The 18,487-nt window shown below is 38.9% G+C and overlaps 1 protein-coding gene across 12 annotated transcripts in view; it reads left to right on the top strand.

The window, feature by feature from the left end:
- Positions 1–11,743, top strand: part of PUM2 (pumilio RNA binding family member 2) — a 71,915-nt gene extending 60,172 nt beyond the window's left edge. For 8 of the 12 annotated variants that reach the window (XM_067294337.1, XM_067294334.1, XM_067294336.1 and 5 more), the window contains 7 exons: positions 203–332; positions 2,672–2,806; positions 3,053–3,190; positions 4,916–5,041; positions 5,978–6,099; positions 7,501–7,693; positions 8,809–11,743. In XM_067294337.1, the coding sequence (XP_067150438.1) occupies positions 203–332; positions 2,672–2,806; positions 3,053–3,190; positions 4,916–5,041; positions 5,978–6,099; positions 7,501–7,693; positions 8,809–8,940 (976 nt within the window). In that variant the 3' untranslated portion in view covers positions 8,941–11,743. Of the gene's footprint in view, positions 1–202; positions 333–2,671; positions 2,807–3,052; positions 3,191–4,915; positions 5,042–5,977; positions 6,100–7,500; positions 7,694–8,808 lie in introns of those variants that run through there. The other 4 variants (XM_067294335.1, XM_067294333.1, XM_067294338.1 and 1 more) reach the window with 2 other exon arrangements.
- The last annotated feature ends 6,744 nt before the right edge of the window (positions 11,744–18,487 follow it).

Here is an 18,487-nt window from a genome sequence, read left to right as displayed (position 1 = left end):
CTTTAATCCTTTTCAAATGAAAGGCTTTAGGCATCTTTATACTAAAGTGCCTCCTTTTATATGTAAAAGCACTACTTTCATTTTAGTAAGCTTTTATAAATGTTGAATATTTATTTTAGAATATTGAGGTGTCTCATTGAAACTGTTTGAGAGGTTTTCCTTTTATTTATGTGAAGTGTAATGTACAATTTTTTGCACTTAGATTTATACAGCAAAAGCTAGAGCGAGCTACTCCAGCTGAGCGCCAGATGGTATTTAATGAGATTCTGCAAGCAGCATATCAGTTGATGACTGATGTGTTTGGAAACTATGTAATACAGAAGTTCTTTGAGGTAAGCATAACACTTCAAGTGCATGAACAGAAATCTGAATGAGAAGCTATAAAATCTGATTTAATTTAAATGTTTTTTTTCTTAACATTGTAGCAGAATTCTCCTGGACTTTTACCATAGAACCCAAGTATTTAACACTGCGCACGTTTCCTGTTCTGTGTTCCCACCTTTGCTCATAACAGGCCAGGATATAATGGGCATAGTTTTCTCTTTGTGCTGGTGATGTATACATTGGTGAACAGCATAGGCTGTTCTTGCCGTATTGATAACTAGGTTTCTGTATGTGTGAGCTATAAAAACTGTTTCAGAAAACAGCAAAACATAGCTTCTTATTTTGATGTGAGTTTTCAGATCATTCGAAAAAATTCTGACTAGACAGAATTTGTACAGTAATTTTAGATGTAATAATTCATCCTGCGATACAGCACATTTAAAAAGGACAGCATGATCCATTTGTAGTCTGTTCTGAAAACAGACTCCTTAAGTCTGTACGTGGTGCATACTTGGGCTTTGCAAGCCTTGCCATTTAATTTATGGAGACTTTCAGCAGACGATGGCACAAAGATTTGAAGGATACTTATATTTATTGATCACTGCATCTTGACAAACAATGTGTCTTGAAAATGCTCATGTGGTCAGATAAATAGCTGTGAACTTTGTCCAGTGCTGTAAATGAAGAGACTCAAATAAAACTTTATGTATTCAGACAGAAGAATTTTAGGGAAGGAGTGTCATGAGATACTTCTGCATCCAGTATTAGTAAGATTATTATTTAAAACAGCTTTGTTTTTCTTGAAAACGGTGGGGTAAGAAGACCCTTATCAAAGAGCTATAAGATTCTAACTTGCAGTGAGAAGAAAAAGCAATGCCTGTGTCTTGTAAAAATTTATACCTAGAAAAGATACTTAGCACAGTATACTTTAAATCAAAGACAGAATCATAATATCTAGTAGGATACAAGGTGCAGCTGGAAAACGTCCAGTAAGAAGTAAGATGTTTGTTATAAATAGAAATGGAATTTTTAATGAGCAATCTACTAAAAAATGTACTTGATTTTTTCCCCCCCACCCCCCTCACCCCCCAACTTGACATTCTTTTACAAAACCAGAATATGTGCTAAAAAAGGTATGGCTTATTTACAGTATATAAGTTCTTGACCTTACTCAAATTATCTATTACTGTTTTTTTGTTTTCTTTGTTTTGTTGTTTTTGTTTGGTTTTTTTGCATGACTTCAGGATAGATAGTTGTTGACAATCTGGTGTGTTTCATCTTAATTTTGCAGAAGAGTTCCCAAGAAAAAACACATTAGCCGTTAGGTATAGTAAGGAAGGAACTTAGTTCATTATTTAAGTAGGAAGGATAGGTTGCTTGAGCTTTCTTCGGAGCCTCCAGTGAGGAAGGGTGTGGGGTTTGACAGCTCTCAGCAGTGCTGTGTAAAAGCTGCTGCTGTCCAGCTGCTCATTTTTGTGTTGCCTCTTGTATTGTGCCAGCGCAGGTGCTTGCCTGACCTGGCGAACAGGATCTGGGAACTGATCAGGCTGGAAACTAGCTCTCTGACAGGATTATATGTTACAATTAAGTCAAATCGGCTTCCGCAACATGTAGCAGGGCAGATAGTTTTACTAGCAGAGTGGAGGGTGTCATATGGGCAGCTATTGGCTGTTGCTGAAAAACTGTTAGTTGAACTATACCCTAATTCAGCCAGTGTACAAAACCGCTTTGATTTTGCTCTGCAGAGTCCAAGTATTTCTAGATTTCCCAAAGTGCTTATGGTAAGGAACGATCCTTCATGTCACTTGAAGTTACTAGGAAGCAGCTTTAGGGGTTGAAATCTTTTTTAGTTACAGGTTGCTTACTGTATATAACATATAAGATACAATGACCAGTACAAATTTGATATATCAAAATATAAATTTGAATTGGTATGTTGAGATAACCTGATGTAATTAATTTGTCTAGTATCATTTGTCTGAATAGGTAGGTCATTGTTCTTACAGACAATCAAATAGGGTGTTAGGGACATTATTATGTGGTCTTGCGGACTGTCTGTGCTCTTGTGGAATAGTCTTACAGTCAAATATAAGCTACTTGAATTTTTCCGTTGTCTTTTAAGGGTGACGTATTTGATAGCAGGTATTTTACTGGAATGTGGAGTGTGTATGCATTATAAAATACTGCATTTAGAGAACAAAAGTTTCTGGTAAATATACCCATCAAAATTAAAAATCATGTGCAAGGCACAGTAAATTTTTAATACATCATGAAAGTTCTTAGTCATATAAATCCCAACATATTGCAGTATGTCTTCATTGTTAACAGCGTATTTATTTTCTTTTAGTTTGGAAGCCTGGATCAAAAGTTAGCCCTAGCAACACGCATACGTGGTCATGTTCTGCCATTAGCCCTACAGATGTATGGTTGTCGTGTTATTCAGAAAGCACTTGAGTCTATCTCACCTGACCAGCAGGTAATTGTAAGTTAGAACAATATTTTTTTATTTTATTTTATTTCATTACATCCACCTTTTCTCACTTAAACTGTTGATCTTTCCCTTCATTACGATATACTCTGGGGGACAAAATAGGTCTTTAAATTTTAACATGCATAAGGTACCTAAGTAGACCACCAGTGAATGTTATGATTGGACAATTATGCTAAAAAGGGATATTTTTGTTGAGGCAAAATCACTATAAAGACAAGGATGATCTTTTTTTTCCAGAATGAAATGGTGAAAGAGTTAGATGGTCATGTTCTGAAATGTGTGAAAGATCAAAATGGAAACCATGTTGTACAAAAATGTATTGAGTGTGTTCAGCCGCAGTCGCTCCAGTTCATCATTGATGCATTCAAAGGACAGGTAATGTTAACAGTTCATTTTCTGTGGAGTTACTTTGACTTGCAGACATTTCTTCTATCATTTGTATAAACAAAATCGCATTTAGCACTTCCCTGTCAGCTTGTATTAAGCAGGATAGAAACAGAACAGAGTGGTAAAATTGTTGAATAGACAGTTAACATGCTGTAAAAAGATGAGTATGTTGAAGACGAGGCTCTGGAAAACCTGTCTGGATGTGCTGTGAATATCAATAATAGAAGTATTTGGCTTAGGGCCAAGCTTTCCGTTTGAATTTTGTGATGTACCAATTCAGATTTTCTTTACAAATTTACCATTACTATTTTTGATATATTAACTAAGTTGTGTCTGATACCTAGCATGTATTTTTTCATTAAGCTGTTTTTCTTTTCTTTCATTGCTTATCTTGCAAGTCTGTCTTTCAGTGTTGCCCAGTTAATTTCTGTTATTAATGAAATACTTCCAAGAAATGCGTTCATCTGTTCTCTACACCAGGGCTAGTGTTAAGTGCATGTGCGGTTTTATTGTTTATTTAAGGTTGGAGTCCCCCGTCCCCCCCAGCTATATTATAAGGTTAATATTGTGCTGTAGGCTAGACGGTATACTGCAGTTTAAGATTTCAGTACTCTGTGACAAACATATACTTTATAGTCTCAAGAAGAATTGTAAAAATCTTACTAACTTGGCTGTGTTACTAAATTCTACTTTAATGGCTAGCCACATGTGTTTCTGAACAAAATCTACAATATAATTCTCTCATGTTTTACCCAATAGCAATACCAGAATTATTGTTATGCACAGCAGCAAATGGCATACCAAGATGTCTAGGGTCAGGTCTCCTTTTCACATCAAAAAATGTATATGGGGTGAATGTTTCAAAGGTGTATAAATAGAACCCCTTGACTAAAATGTAACTACTGACTGGACATCTATCCATGACTCCAATTAATTGTATATATGTATATTTATAAAATATAAACTAATATAGAGTCATAAATGAAAAATAGTACATTTTTGCACTATTGAGTAACAACTTATCTTTGTTATCTGCCTGCATCATTTGGATCTTATATATAATCAGTCAAGATTCTTTGTGGTCAATTCTGACCAGTACTGAGTCTTAAATCTTCTGAATTAAACCCTGAAAGACAAATCTGGCTTCTGGGGAAGTAAGCAAAAGGAATAACATCTTGACTGTATGTTTTGAATACTTATTTACAAACTTCATCTCTACAGCAGGTCCCCTGTTGCAATATGTTGGAATGTGAAATTAGTGGCAATCTGCAATAATTGAACTCCTTTTTATAAAAGTCAATCTAGAGTTAAAACTTAATTTTAAAATGAACTACAAAATTTAAAGGAAAGCTTGAAATGCGAACAGTGCTTAACTAAGGCAACCAAACCTTGTACATAATATCAGGCCATGTGTGACTGGTGTCACAGTTGATCAAACTTTCAGGTCTTTTTTTGGCAGCAAAGTAGGCTAGAAATGAAAGGAGAGAACTTGGATTCTTAGACAGTTGTGTGATTACGGGAGCGGAGAATTTTCCATCGTAATCTTTTCCTGAGTTTTAAGGGAGATTGAACTTGAAAAACAATTTTATTTTATATTTATTTATTTATTTATTTATTAAAAGTAGCACATTCAGTTCTGTTTTGAATGTGGTAATTATTAGTACACCTGTAAATTTCAGTTGGTTTAACTTCAGTTTGCTATCCTATTTTAAGGTATTTGTACTTTCAACTCATCCATATGGTTGTAGAGTAATTCAGCGTATTCTGGAACACTGTACTGCTGAGCAGACTTTGCCAATCCTAGAAGAACTGCATCAACACACAGAACAGCTAGTGCAGGTTAGTGTATAAATTCATTTTTTTATGCATTGTAGAACTTTGTTTTTACATTATTTTTATTGTTCCTACTTCTTAGTCTGTGAAATAATTTTTATGCGTTTGTCTCTTCCCCCGCCCCCATAGTTCTAATTAAAATGAATTTGGAAGTTGGGAGGTAAAGAAGATATAAAAAGCCTTTTTCATAAGCTTTTGGCTGTAGCTTAGAATATGCATTGTAAACACACAGAATTAGTATATGCTTTTTATTGCAAAGACTACCTTTTTGTAGTTTATCTTGATTCACTCTGTTCTCCTTCAGTAACTTCTAACAATGTCTAAACACAAATACATTGTCCAAAACATGTGTTGCATATTCTCACAGAGGAAAAGTCATCTTTTCAAAATGAAGGCCAAAGACCTTATGCAACATGATTTCATGTTTTGGTCTGGAATGAACAAAATGAGTGGTACGGATAAGTGCCTTTGAAATCAAATCAATTGATTTCAAAGGGATACAGAAAGGGATTCTTAGTGTTCAGTAGGAATTTCCACACATAAGGCAAGAGTTATACTGTGCTTTAACTTCAAGGTCTAATTTATTTCTGAGTAGTTTCTTGTAACAGTATCTGTCTTGGGGAAACAAAATTCAGGAAGATCTTACAGCTGTTAGAGAATGGTGGTCTTAATTTTGAGGGCTTTTTTTTAAGAGCATAAAAGGAATTCTTTAGAAAAATTCTGTTTTTCAAGATCATTTACATTTTGGACTTAAATTTTGTAGTCCATTAAGTAATGCTTGATGCATTATTTTTTGCATCCCTTTGTTTCTGTAATGTTGACATGATTGTATTTTCCTTACATCCATGCAAGTAGTACTTCGAAAGTTTATAGAAATATACAAAAGCTATATGGATTACTTGGTATGAACACAAAAGAAAATTGAAGTCATCTTATTTTCAGGATCAATACGGAAATTACGTTATTCAACATGTACTGGAGCATGGTCGTCCTGAAGACAAGAGTAAAATAGTTTCAGAAATAAGAGGAAAAGTTCTAGCTCTGAGTCAGCACAAATTTGCCAGGTATTGCACAGCCTTCGTATGTTAAAGGTTCACTAACCTTTTAAAGTTGCGGTATTGAATTTATTTATTATGCTACAAAAAGGATACAGTACTTTTTTTCCTTTGTATAACTTGCTTTCTGAAATTTCATATTTTTATAGAAATGAACAGTAGTGATATTTTATCATCTGTAAAATACTAGATTTGGGGAAGGGAAAGGGGAAATACCATTCTGTAGTAAAACAACCAATATTATGTTGGTTTATGGAACGTTTTTTTGTTCACTCTGTACAAGTGCAGGCCCTGTCTGCAGGGAACTGGCTCCAAGTCTCCAAGGAGGGGCATGTGAAGCCCACCCTCTGGGATATCCCCAGAGCCAGGTGAAAAGCTCTCCTAGAACTTGCTCAGTGTGCTGCTGCTGGTAAGCTGGGACTTCCTGGCTTTCTATCAGCTGAATCAAGCAGTTTGCAAACATAAAAAGGCTAGCTTCAGAAAGTGGGGTTTCAGCCTGACAAAGGTTTTATGCACTATGAAGACACTGAAGGACTATTGTAGAAATCCTCAGTTATCCTAAGATTAGGACCTAAAACTCAGGCTTCAAATACACTATGCTGAAATGTAGATTTTGCAACTTAGTTTCTAATGAAAATATACTTCAGAATTGATTCTGGATAACTTAGACTAGCTTTGTCATCAACATTAAGTAGAAATGCAGTGTGACATTTTGGGGGGCAGTGGTTTTTTTTTGTTGTTGTTGTTGTTTTTTTGATATATGGATACTAGTAAGTTCGTCTGGATTTTATTTTTCTCTACCTATATAAAACTTCATATTCCTCTCCTTGGAACTTGCTTAATTTCCAAAGCACAAGCTCAGGACAAGAATCACTTTGTGGCTGGGTTATAATAATTGGCCTTTCCTATTTTTGAGAGTCTGGAAGGTCAGAGATTTTGTCTACAAAAAGAAATGTTTGACAGATTTTCTGATCTAGGAAAGTGCCTTTATCCAAAAAGCAGGAAGCCTCGTATCTGGCGCTCTCTCAGTTTTGTTTGATTGCAGTTTGCAGTCTGAAACGGGCCCATAACCAAAATAGATGTACTAGAATATATGCAACCCAAGGTCCAGTATATCTACTATAGGTCCAGTGGAGAATCTCTCCTGTAAGATAAGTATCAGCGAACTTTTTTTTTGTTGTTCTTTTGGTCTTTGTTGTTTCGTTTTTGACATGAGTAGGGGGGTATAATCCTTTTAACTTTCTTACATCTCAGTCATTACAGACAAAAAGTTTGGAAATCAGGACCTCATGCATTTACAGTACCTTCTTCAGTGGTATTAAGACACTTGCACTGTTCAGATAAATTTAAAATTACTACTGTAGAAGAATGTTACATCTTAAGTCACAATGTATTTGTCTTATTTTTCAGCAATGTGGTAGAAAAATGCGTAACTCATGCTTCTCGTGCTGAAAGAGCTTTACTTATTGATGAGGTCTGTTGCCAGAATGATGGTCCTCACAGTGCCTTATACACCATGATGAAGGACCAGTATGCCAACTATGTTGTTCAGAAGATGATTGATATGGCTGAACCTGCTCAGCGGAAGATAATAATGCATAAGGTATGTTCATATACAGTTTCACTGGCTCAGGGAAATCTTCTCTCTTATCTCTATTTTAATTAATCTGTAAGAATCCCTTTCCCTTTAGACTTAAAACTCACTAGTTCTGTAATACTGAATAGATGTATAAACACTTTTTGTTCTTTAATTTCAATGGAACTTCATCAAGCAGAATATATTCAGGTCTCTGGGCACTGTCTTGTAAACTAAAAACGTAAATGTGCAGAAAAGTCTTAAAAGCTGTGTCTTGTATTCTTTGTGCCAGCTTTTCTGTGAAAATACTAAATTTTTTTATATTAAAAGTATGTAATCTTTATTAAAACAGCAGAAGAAATATGGGTTTCTTTTTGCTAGCTGCTGGTATAAATCCATTCTGTAACTCTCAAACAAAAGACTTCCATACTTGCTAACATATGAGCCCATTTTCTAGTTGAGAATATCCACAGATGGAGTTAAAAATGTTATTTCCCTGCACTATTTAATGTAGGGCCCAGTATATTCCTACAGGAGCTCTGCTTCCCCCAGTCACCCACAGGGCACTCCCACAAGGGGCTGCTTCCCTTCCCCTGTGTCTAGCAGAGAGTACTCTCCTGGCTGAGCAAACTCAGCAGGCTGCTCCAGTGGGAAAACTTAGGTTTGGGGCTTGGCTTTCCGCTGCGCCTGTTTGCTGAACTGCTGTGCCCTGCAACCATATAGAAGCTCTAGCTCAGGTTCAGGGAAGGTAGTAGGAGTTGGACAGCAGGATCTTACCTGCTTCGGTAGATTAGGTCAAATGTGAAAGTGTCATTCTTGATGGTTCTTACCTGACATGGTTACATCATGTAATGCAGGTTTTGTCACTTGCTGGTGTTTGTTAAAGGAACACAACAGTCAATCTGTTTTAAATGAGAAATGTAACAGTCAAAATGAAAGTGGAGAGCCAGCATTTGAAGCAAGATGCTTATAATGTGAAAAGTACATGGGTCGTCTGGTGGTTCAAAATCATATTTTAAATCTTTCCAGAAACTTCCAAAATTTGGAAATATAGGCTTTCATCATTTTTTCAATACAGTTGTTTACAAGTTTAAACTTGACTTACAGTTTTTGCCAAAAAACTAATGGGTTTCTTCTTACAGATTCGACCCCACATCACAACTCTGCGTAAATATACCTATGGCAAACACATTCTGGCTAAGTTGGAAAAATACTACCTGAAGAACAGTGCTGATCTGGGGCCAATTGGTGGACCACCAAATGGGATGCTGTAGAAGATGAGCAGAAATGGGAATGGAAGAAAAATTTTATTGTGAATGATCAAAACATACAACTTAACTATAAATGTTCTGATTTTTTTAAATCTATTTATTGACTTTGTTCATCCATTTGTAAAATTTTTATTCTTGTGTATATTTTGGGGGAGTGAATTATAAAATATCTCCAGCCCTGATCCAGAGACCTATCAGATTGGATGGCTGGCAAAGCACAGAATGCCTGTATATGATGTAATTGTATCAAAATAGCTGTCACATATTTTGTAAATTTTTACCTTGTAAAGTCACTGAAATAGTTTTTAAAGGGAAAAAGTACAGTATTCTTTTAATACACTGGCTTGCAATCTGGTAGGTCTATCCAACATCATAGCACAACAGGTTTATAGAGTTGTATATAGAATTAATCCTTACTTTTCCCTTTTGTGTGAAGTCTTTTATACCAGATTAAAATTGATCAGCTGCATAAACATTATTTAACATGTTGAAAAGTTAAGTTGTATTTTGGTGGTTCACAACATACTACCCAAATAATAAACAGGGCACAGCAAATTAAAATAGGGAATAACAAAACAATGGAAACTTTAAAAGAGTAGCTTTCATCACTTGCTGTGGACACTTTTTTTTTTTTTTTTAATGGTGCCCTAAGGTTTTCTCTAGCAATGTATTAAAAATAAAAGTGCTGTATATACTTATATATTTAATTGTTGTACAAGGTAGAGGAATAAAATCATGGTGGTACTTCCACTCAGTAAAGTACACTGTTGGAAAAGAAGTGAACCCTGTATTAACTTTACAGTCAGTTTTACAATGCAGGAAGAGTAGAGATTTGTATTTTTTTATTTTGCATATAGAATTGTAAGGATTTGAAAGTGTTGAGCATTTATTTTGCTTTCTCACTGTAGATGCGAAAAATAGGTATTGATGAAGAGAAAAGGGGCCACTGAAAAGTAAACTTGATAGCTCAACATTTAAGCATGATTGATTAAATATTCAGATAGCTTTTTTGCTTCCTATAAATATATGCATTGTATACGTGTAGTTAATAGGTGTAAGTTTACAGTTTGAAAACAAATCTCTTGTTTCGATGTTTATTACAAGCCTTGCTAATTTAGTAGTGATGCTTACCTTGGTTGTACAGATGTACATTTGTAAACCTTCATGCTGTAAATGTAATTTGTTTTACCCCTTTTTGGGACAAAAATTTGCATTTTAGTGTATATTCATATCCCCATTCCCTTTTCTCCTGGCATATAGTGTTGTATAATGTAAATTTATTTCAGCAAATCAAGAGTGATTTTTTTAAATTCTATCTTTATATGGTTTCAGAAATATGAACCGGCTTTCTTTTTATCTATTGTGAGAAACATTATGTTTTGTTTATAACATAGCTGTTGATTCTGTTAATATGGACACTTTGGGAAATGAATCTGTTCAAATTTTAAGTTGGGATAATAAGCATAGTAAGAAAGAAATGGACTGAAATATTTGGTTATCACAGAAACCAATGCTTCTTCCATCTTAATAAATGTGGCATGATTTTTTTGTACAGAAGAGTACTGTATTTTTGAATAGCCTACTCCCAACGTAAAGCAAATATGTATGATACTGTCAATTTTTTTCTCTGGACATATGACATTGTAACAGTAACATAAAGATGATGTACATTTACAAGCGGCCTTATGTACATTTCCCAATGATCTTTTTAAGGCAGAATTGTGACCATATGTGTATAATTAAAATCCTTTTTAATTCTTTGCCTATGGAAATATTTTGGAAAAAGCTTACTTTGTATATTCAGTTTCTGAAAGATAAAGGAAGTGCTTTGTATGTTGTTGAAGCAAGTATTTTGTGTAAAACATTCATTTTGATGGCATAACCTAAAGTTTTGATCAACAAGATATGTTGACTGCAATGTCTTGAACATTGATCAAGTAAAAGGCTGTTATGATAGGGCTCTGACAAGGAGAACTAGTAGTGGTATAAACTTAATAAGGGATTCTGTCATGTTACTGTTTATATCAGATTTACATTAAGTCCTTTTAAAGCATACATCTTAAAGGCTACTCTTTCTTTTATGGTAGCGTTAACTCATTAACAGAGGCAAATGGGCAAGCTTTTTTTCTGGCCTACCTTAGTTTCTGAATCTGTCATTTAAGAGCTGCATAGTGATGCAGTAGGCCTAATTATCTTTAATAAGCACAATTCTAATTGCCAAGTTCACGAAACTCCTCTCCGTAGAGGTACGAGCCCTGTCATTGGAACAAGAGTTTTCCCATAGTCACACATAAGATGACTTTTGAGGCACTTTCTTGGAAATGTTAATTCTTCTCAATATTTTTATCCTGTGTACAAGTGCTGTATGTTATTAATCCACAAAGCTGGCATATTTTCAATGTGTAATATATTAAATTGGACTTTTGGATGTCCAAGCAGAAGCTGATAATGTCTCAGTACTTTGTCCCGGTAGCACACATGCCATAGTTGGATTAAACAGTCCTATAACTTATCATCCTTTGTGCTCTCAGTACCTTGAACATAATCTTCCACTCACTTTCCTAAAATCATTCTGCACAAATGATGTACAGGAACATAATCACTGTTTTTTTTCCTTCCAACTATTTTAGGGTTTGGGTAGAACCACTAGACTTTTTGCTCAAGTATCGCTTTTTGATATAGATTGTTTTTGGACCAGTTTGATTAGGTTTGACTCCAGGTGACTAATATTGAATAATGTAATGTTCACATGTATATACTGTAAAAAACAAAATGAAAATGTGTGAATAACACTGTGTGAAATATATCTGGTCTTGTGTTTTTCCTGTAGGAAACCAGCTATTCTTTATATTCTCGGTTACATGACTTTTCTACTATCTTATGGAGCTCAACTTTGAAAAGGCACTCGTTTCTACTTCAGTGTTCAGGTGAGAATCAGATGATTATTTAGGAACCCTGTATTAGGTCATTTAAGCTTCTAGAGGCCATTCCTGAGCAGCTAAACCTTCATGTTCAGCCTACTAAGAATGTCTACAAGCTGATTGTTCAGGCTTTAGCTTCACTGTAGTCTCTTCCTAGACAGCTGGGACCAGAATGAGTTCTTGCGTGTTTGAGAGGGCTAGAACTATTAGCTGCCCATGTCATCATTGCATCCACTGGGTTTTCTATTGCTGACCAGGATTTTTTCAAAGGACCATTTTTAGCATAAGGTGTGGGGAGAAGTGGTCTCCAACAGCATGGAGAGAGGGTGTGCTTCTGGTGTTAAACTGACCCAACTAAGTGGCTCCTTATGGACAGAACAGCAGCAATATTACCTCTATTGCTGCCTGCTAGATCCACTGATACTCTTTTGTCAGATAAATGGGAAGAGTGAAGTTTCTGGTGGCAGAAACTAGATGTTTTACAGTGCTGACTGAGATTGAGACTGACTTGTCACTCTTCTTCCCCTTGCCCTCTGCTCTAAGAAACAGGCATTTTGAAGAGATGTGTATGACTCTGTGTAGTAGCCTGGTAAGTGAGCTGATCTGTCCATCAGTTTTGTTCTATATTTGATGTTCAACACACTGGTAACTAGGAAAATGGGTAAACAGGGAAGTAAAGACGAGGGAAGAATTGCAAAAGCATTTTAAGACTCAGTGGCTGAACATTAAAATCAAAAGTTACATTTAAGTCACGCATCTGGGGAGAAAACCCAATACTCTACAGAAAGGTAATTCACTACTGAAAGATTACAGTCAGTTTAGAGCCCCATCTTTAACTTCTGCTTTTCCAAAATGCTGAACTTTACACAGAGCAGTGACTGTTCACCATGTAACCTGACAGCAGCAGATAATGCTTTATGGCTTTGTTCAGTGGTTTTGTAGCTCTTGAGGAAACTTGCTGCTTGAGGAAAGAAAGAAAATATCAAATTAACCAGCAAACTGAAAATGTCTTTGTTTTTCTACACATATGCTTACTGTATCTGATCTCTGGTTTCCCAGTGCTGGTCCCTGAGCTACAACAGCATAGGGACTTTTGTCAGTTTGTTAGCACAAAGATTCACATCTTGTGAAGCTACTGGTAATGCTAGAAGTGATCCCAAACTTTCATTAGTCCATGGGCAACACTGATGATAAGGTGTGCCCTACAGGCAATACAGTATTTCACTCTGCCTGAGGGCTTCAATTTGAAGTACTTCCTATGATTTGTAAGCAATGTCAGAAGGACCCATAAGCATCACTTGTGATTCAAGCACCTTTTTGGGGGGTGTATGTTTGCTTTGTCTAGGGATAGTGTGTAGAACTGGCCTAGAGAGGTTTGGGAGAACTTAGCAGAGGTCTAGATCATGCTAATGTAGAGCAGTCATTTTGAGTGACAGCACAGAAAAAGGTGAGTGGCACAGGCTGGATTCAGTACAGCACTTGGTGTTCCCTGGTTGCTAGTGCAGTGACTGCATTAAGGAAGGGAGGCAGCTGCCTCATCTAAGAGTGTGAACTAAAACCCAAGATCACACATTAAGTTTTATGATGTGGAGCACATTAAAAAGCTACCACCCTGCATCAGGAGCAGGAAGCCTGTAGGGAACACCAAGCATATTCATTTATCCAAACTGCTGGTGTTCCTCACTGAGGGAGTACAGGAGTCCCTCCTCCACCAGCCCCTTCGGACAAAGCCTCTTCTTTTGCATGCTAGCCCTGTGCTTACGGCACTTACCTAGCAAATGAGATGCCTCAATTAGTTTTCTTCCTCAGGCTTTCAAACCTACCTCACTTCACAAGACCATGTCACAAGACCAGGAGCTGGGCAGGTTTATTTTCTGCTGAATTTGGGCTGGGCTTTTAGCATAACTTGAACCATTCCTTGCATCACAAGCAGCACAAGATGGAGCATGACTCTTAAAACACGCAGGTGGGAGTCAGCAGGTTCCGCTCCTGAGATTGAGTAAGTCTTGGAGAAAGGAGTTGGAGACAATGTAAAATATATCTGCGGAGCAGGGTACCTCCATCATTAACAAATAGGAGAGACTGCATGAGGATTTTTATAGAGCAAGCAAAAAAGTAGGAAGTAGACCTATTCCTAAAGACCCTCTCCCATTTCATCGCTAAGAAAACAAATAAAACACACCCCCTCTCACCAGCATGAGCGCTCCAGGTGCCAGAGGCCTTCTATCTCTCTTTCTGCGTGCACACTACTTACCCAGCCCTAAAGTATCTTGATATCCAAAGAAGATTCAGGATCATACTGCAGGTGACACAGCTGATATACTAGACCACATGACAGGGAGAAAGCTGGTAGTAGGCTGAGCTGGAGCATCCATAGCAACCTTGGTTTGAGCTAAGACCTGCCTGGAGGGTTCAGATTTCCTGGCAGCTGCACAGCACCGCAGCCCTCCCCCATCTCCGTTGCCATATTTTTTCCCAGCCAAGCCTAAGGCAGGCAGGGAGCGAGACAACCCTTCCTCAGCACAACAGTGCTCAAGTGGTGGAGGCTGTTTAGGGAATGCAGCGTGCTTGGTTTCTGATCACAAGGCATGTTCACACACTGGTTTCACAAATGCTAGCTTCAGTTGCTGGCTACAGGTCATATCCACAGCAGCACAAAGCCACAGTGATACTCCACCAATGCAGAGGAAAGTCGCTTGGGTGACTGGTGAGGAGTTGGCCAAGCCTGCTGAGGTCCTTTCTCTTTACAGGCCAAATTTGCTGTCCATTCACAAGGCTTCAAGACCACAGTCTGCTCCCATTAAGGTGCTTTTCACAGCATCACAGAAACATAGCCATTTCAGATGTCACTTCAAGTAGATCCCAAAAGAAACTAAAATCCCCAAAGAAACTTAACTGCTTGCTGAGTGCAAATGGATATTGCCGGAAGGGGAGTGTTATGGCAAGGGCAACACATAGGTAGGTGGAGTGTAGAAAGTACCAGACAGGCTGGCCAGCAAGGGAGATTATGACAAAAATTACATTCACAGCAATATTCTCGTCTTCCATGAGTGCAAAGTATAAGCACCCTATTCCCTGTCCTACCTCAGGAGAACCAGAAGTTAGAGGTTCTCCTGTCAGGAATGAACATCTTTCTTTCCTCCCCTGTATAATCCTTACCCCCTTTCTTTGTAGTCTAGGAGAGTCAAAATACATCACCAGAACGTATACTCAGTGCTCCTACACACAGGATGGATATAGAAGGAGATGGTCTAGGAGACCATCTTCTCATAGTTAGTAGGATCTTGAGGAAAGATTCAGCCCAAATTCCTCTTTGTTGTGCTCACCTCTGGTGGGTCTTCCTCAGCGCTGTTCCCTGCTCCTCACCCTTATATATAAGCTGGCTTCCAGAAGTCAATAAAACAATCAGAGCAAACACTCAGAAAACAAGCACCATGGAGGGCTGAAGCTTGGCTGAAGAGCTGAGGATGGACAAACTCAATGCAAGCCGCAGAATCAATTAGCCCCCTGTATGGAGGGGTGGGATGAAAGGAGCAGAATTCACCCTTGTCAGAGCTCCAGGCTACTGACCTCATTCAGTTGGGCCATTTGACTCTTTAAAAGCCTTTTTGTTTGAAGACCGACTATCTTGAGTACTCCAAAATTCACATGATGTCTCCTATTTCCTTGAAATGTCATGTGCCTCATGAGAACACGGGGTTTGATTAGCTGTCCCACTTTGGGAGTCACAGGAGCTCGCTTCCTGCTGGGAAAGAAGCTCTGCAGGACATCCAGCCCTAACCTGTGTTCCACCCCCTTGGACACGTGGGGAACCAGAAGCCCAGGGGGTCTGATCAGACCATTAAAGGTCACTCACACTACACTTATGTGAAGTGGTGCGTGGCTCCTGCTGTCCACTTAAAGAAGGGATACTCCCCCAAGAGTCACACTGTTATGCTCCCTTAACAAGGCTGCAGGTGAGACTCCATCAGGTATAGAGACTTCCATGCAGACACGTACACTGGGGATGGATCCCGCTGCCTATGTAGGTGGCTGGTGCCATTCGAGACACCTTGGTGCATCTGAGACACCGGAACAGGGCAGACAAGATATCCCACAGGATCTTGCCTCTGCCTAGCCTCCAGTTTCTGCTCCAAAAGGACATCTACGATGGCACTAGACACCTTTGTGTAGGCAATGGGCCTCTTCCCCTAGAAAGCACCAGAAACCAATAAGCAGCTTTTTATAAATCAGTGGTGAAATGAGGGAGGGAGTAGAAAAAAACAATAGGTGGAAGGGTTTATTGGGGGGTGGGAGTGAGAGAACAACTTTATATCGCAGAACAGGATGGGATGAGAGATAGAGAAGCAAAATAGACACATCCACACACACACAAACTCAAACTCAACCTTCATTCTAGGCTTCCCTGTGAGCTATAGCTAACTTCACAATCACCTAAAAAAAATATCAAACTTCAAACAAATAAAAAAGGAAAAAAAAAGAAGTGATAAAAATACCTGTTTGCCCTGCCACAGGTAGTGCTACCTAGTGTTCGTTAGAACAGGGCAGGCAGCATGCACACATGCTTGGCTTAAGTCCAAGGCAAAACCCCAGCTCTCTCTTCACCTTAGGACATGCAGAGCAGCACTGCATAAACCTGCCCCACAGCCCAACCGGGGTTGCAGCCCTTGCTCCCCTCCTTTCTTCCAGTTCCCCATCCCTTCCCGTGTCCCCTTTCCCTAAGCTCTCCTCCCTCTTGCCCTATGCCCTGTGACCACCAGGGCCAATGTTCCCATGGTGGTGGGGGTTAGTCACCAGTAAGCATGCTGATGGGCAGGCCAGGCAGAGCTGAGACATGTTACATCTTTGCTGCAGCCTTTCCCTCAGAGAAGCACTTGCTCCATCCCTGTGGCATGGGTAGGAGCACAAACACCCCCTCAGCAAGGACCTGTTATCCCTCCTGGTGGCCCTATGGGAGGGGAGTGGAATTATGCCAGTATCCAGGCAAAGGCATTCTCCTAATGAACGTGTGAGAAGGTCCAGGGTGAGGGAAGAGACAGAATGGGTGGGGAATCAGTGGGTGAATCAACGCTATGACAGCAAGGGCTGAGAGACAGTCGCACTGCCTGGAGGGATACAGCAGTGGAGTGACTGAACACAGAGCTGAGACAGCCAATACCTGCGGAAATGTGTAAGTGGCCTCTAAATGCTAAATGAGGTAGGATAATTACAGCAAGATGCATCCTTTTGGTTAATCAAGAAGAAACCCTGTATATTATGTCATATCAAACTCTTGGGATAGCTGTGATTGGTGACAGGGGCAAACGATAAAATCTTAAGTTAGCCCAAGAGCAGCATTCCTCAGAGACCTGCCGTGAGTCCAGTATCCAGATCACATCAACTTGCTGAAAAAAAAAACCCAGTATTTTCCACAATGATGCAAATATGATGTCTATTCTAGTTACTGAAATTGAACTAACCTCTTGAAACCTGTGATGCAACCTAACCTTGCTCTCATAACTGCTCTGCTCTGGCATCTGCTTCTTCCAAGACCACAGTGTTTTTGCATACATAGGAGTATTAAATCTGCTTTGGCAGAATTCCTGTAACTATACGTGCATACTCAAATTCCTCATGTGGTAGAAACACCCAACCCAAGTCATTTGTTTACAAGCAACAGTATGAAAGCATACAGCTACCATGTTTCTGAGATTGTGGGCTAAGTGCTTCTATATTTTGGTTAAAGGTCTTGAACATTCTCCTTCATTTGGAACTTTTTAACCAGCAATACAGCACAGATTTATACAAATCCCGATAGCTAACTTCAACAGTATTTTGTATATTTGGTATGGTCAGAGAGAGAGACAGGCACTGTATCTCAAAGGAAAAACTTTAATATAAGTTTTATGCAAGTTATTCCAGCATCCAAGAGCCCCTGTCACAAACCAGGGCAGTAACTCATTTGACCTGAAGTCTCCACCTCTCCTAGGCAAATAATGTGTCTCCGTAGCACTGCAAGAGCCAGTTGTATATATTCATTTTCCACACAGTCATCAGGGCACTAAAAAGGCACTAAAAACCACAGCCCTTATTTTATAGGACAGCAGGCAGCTATGAAGCATCCAGCTTCTCATCCACTGCCAGAGGGACTGCACCTCAGGAACCCAACCTGCGCATCTTGGTCTCATCATTTCCCCTGCGGAGACACAGAAAAAAGCCTCTGCCACTTGCAGGCCCACAGGATCAGCAGAAATACCCATCTGGAAACACCAGGCTGGTGGCTAGATAGAAAGTCAGTAAATACCGCTTTACCTAAGCAGCGGGTGCCACAGATATACTGCACCTCTAACATCCCTGTGCCTGTCTAACATCCCTGTGCCTCTTCCCCTTCTGCAAAGCTCCCAACGGCAGCAGCCTCCCCTCTGTATGTTCCTGTGATACCCTTCCCTCCATGTTTATTTTCATGCTAGGGCAAACCCCATTCTGTGCTCAAATGACTTACGGTCACAAAGGTTTAGGGATCTCACACTGCAAAACAGTGTTAGTCACTACAAGTGAGTTGTCCTGAGTTAACCACATGGGTAAGTGAATCACAGAAATACAGAAGAGACTAAAGAGACTCCCTGGGCAAGGAAGAGAAAAAAGTAAGT

This window comes from Apteryx mantelli, chromosome 3 (genome assembly GCF_036417845.1).
Source record: "Apteryx mantelli isolate bAptMan1 chromosome 3, bAptMan1.hap1, whole genome shotgun sequence".
In the NCBI taxonomy this organism is placed as follows: domain Eukaryota; kingdom Metazoa; phylum Chordata; class Aves; order Apterygiformes; family Apterygidae; genus Apteryx; species Apteryx mantelli.
The sequence above is the reverse complement of the archived record's forward strand: the minus strand, read 5'-3'. Positions and strand labels throughout refer to the sequence as shown.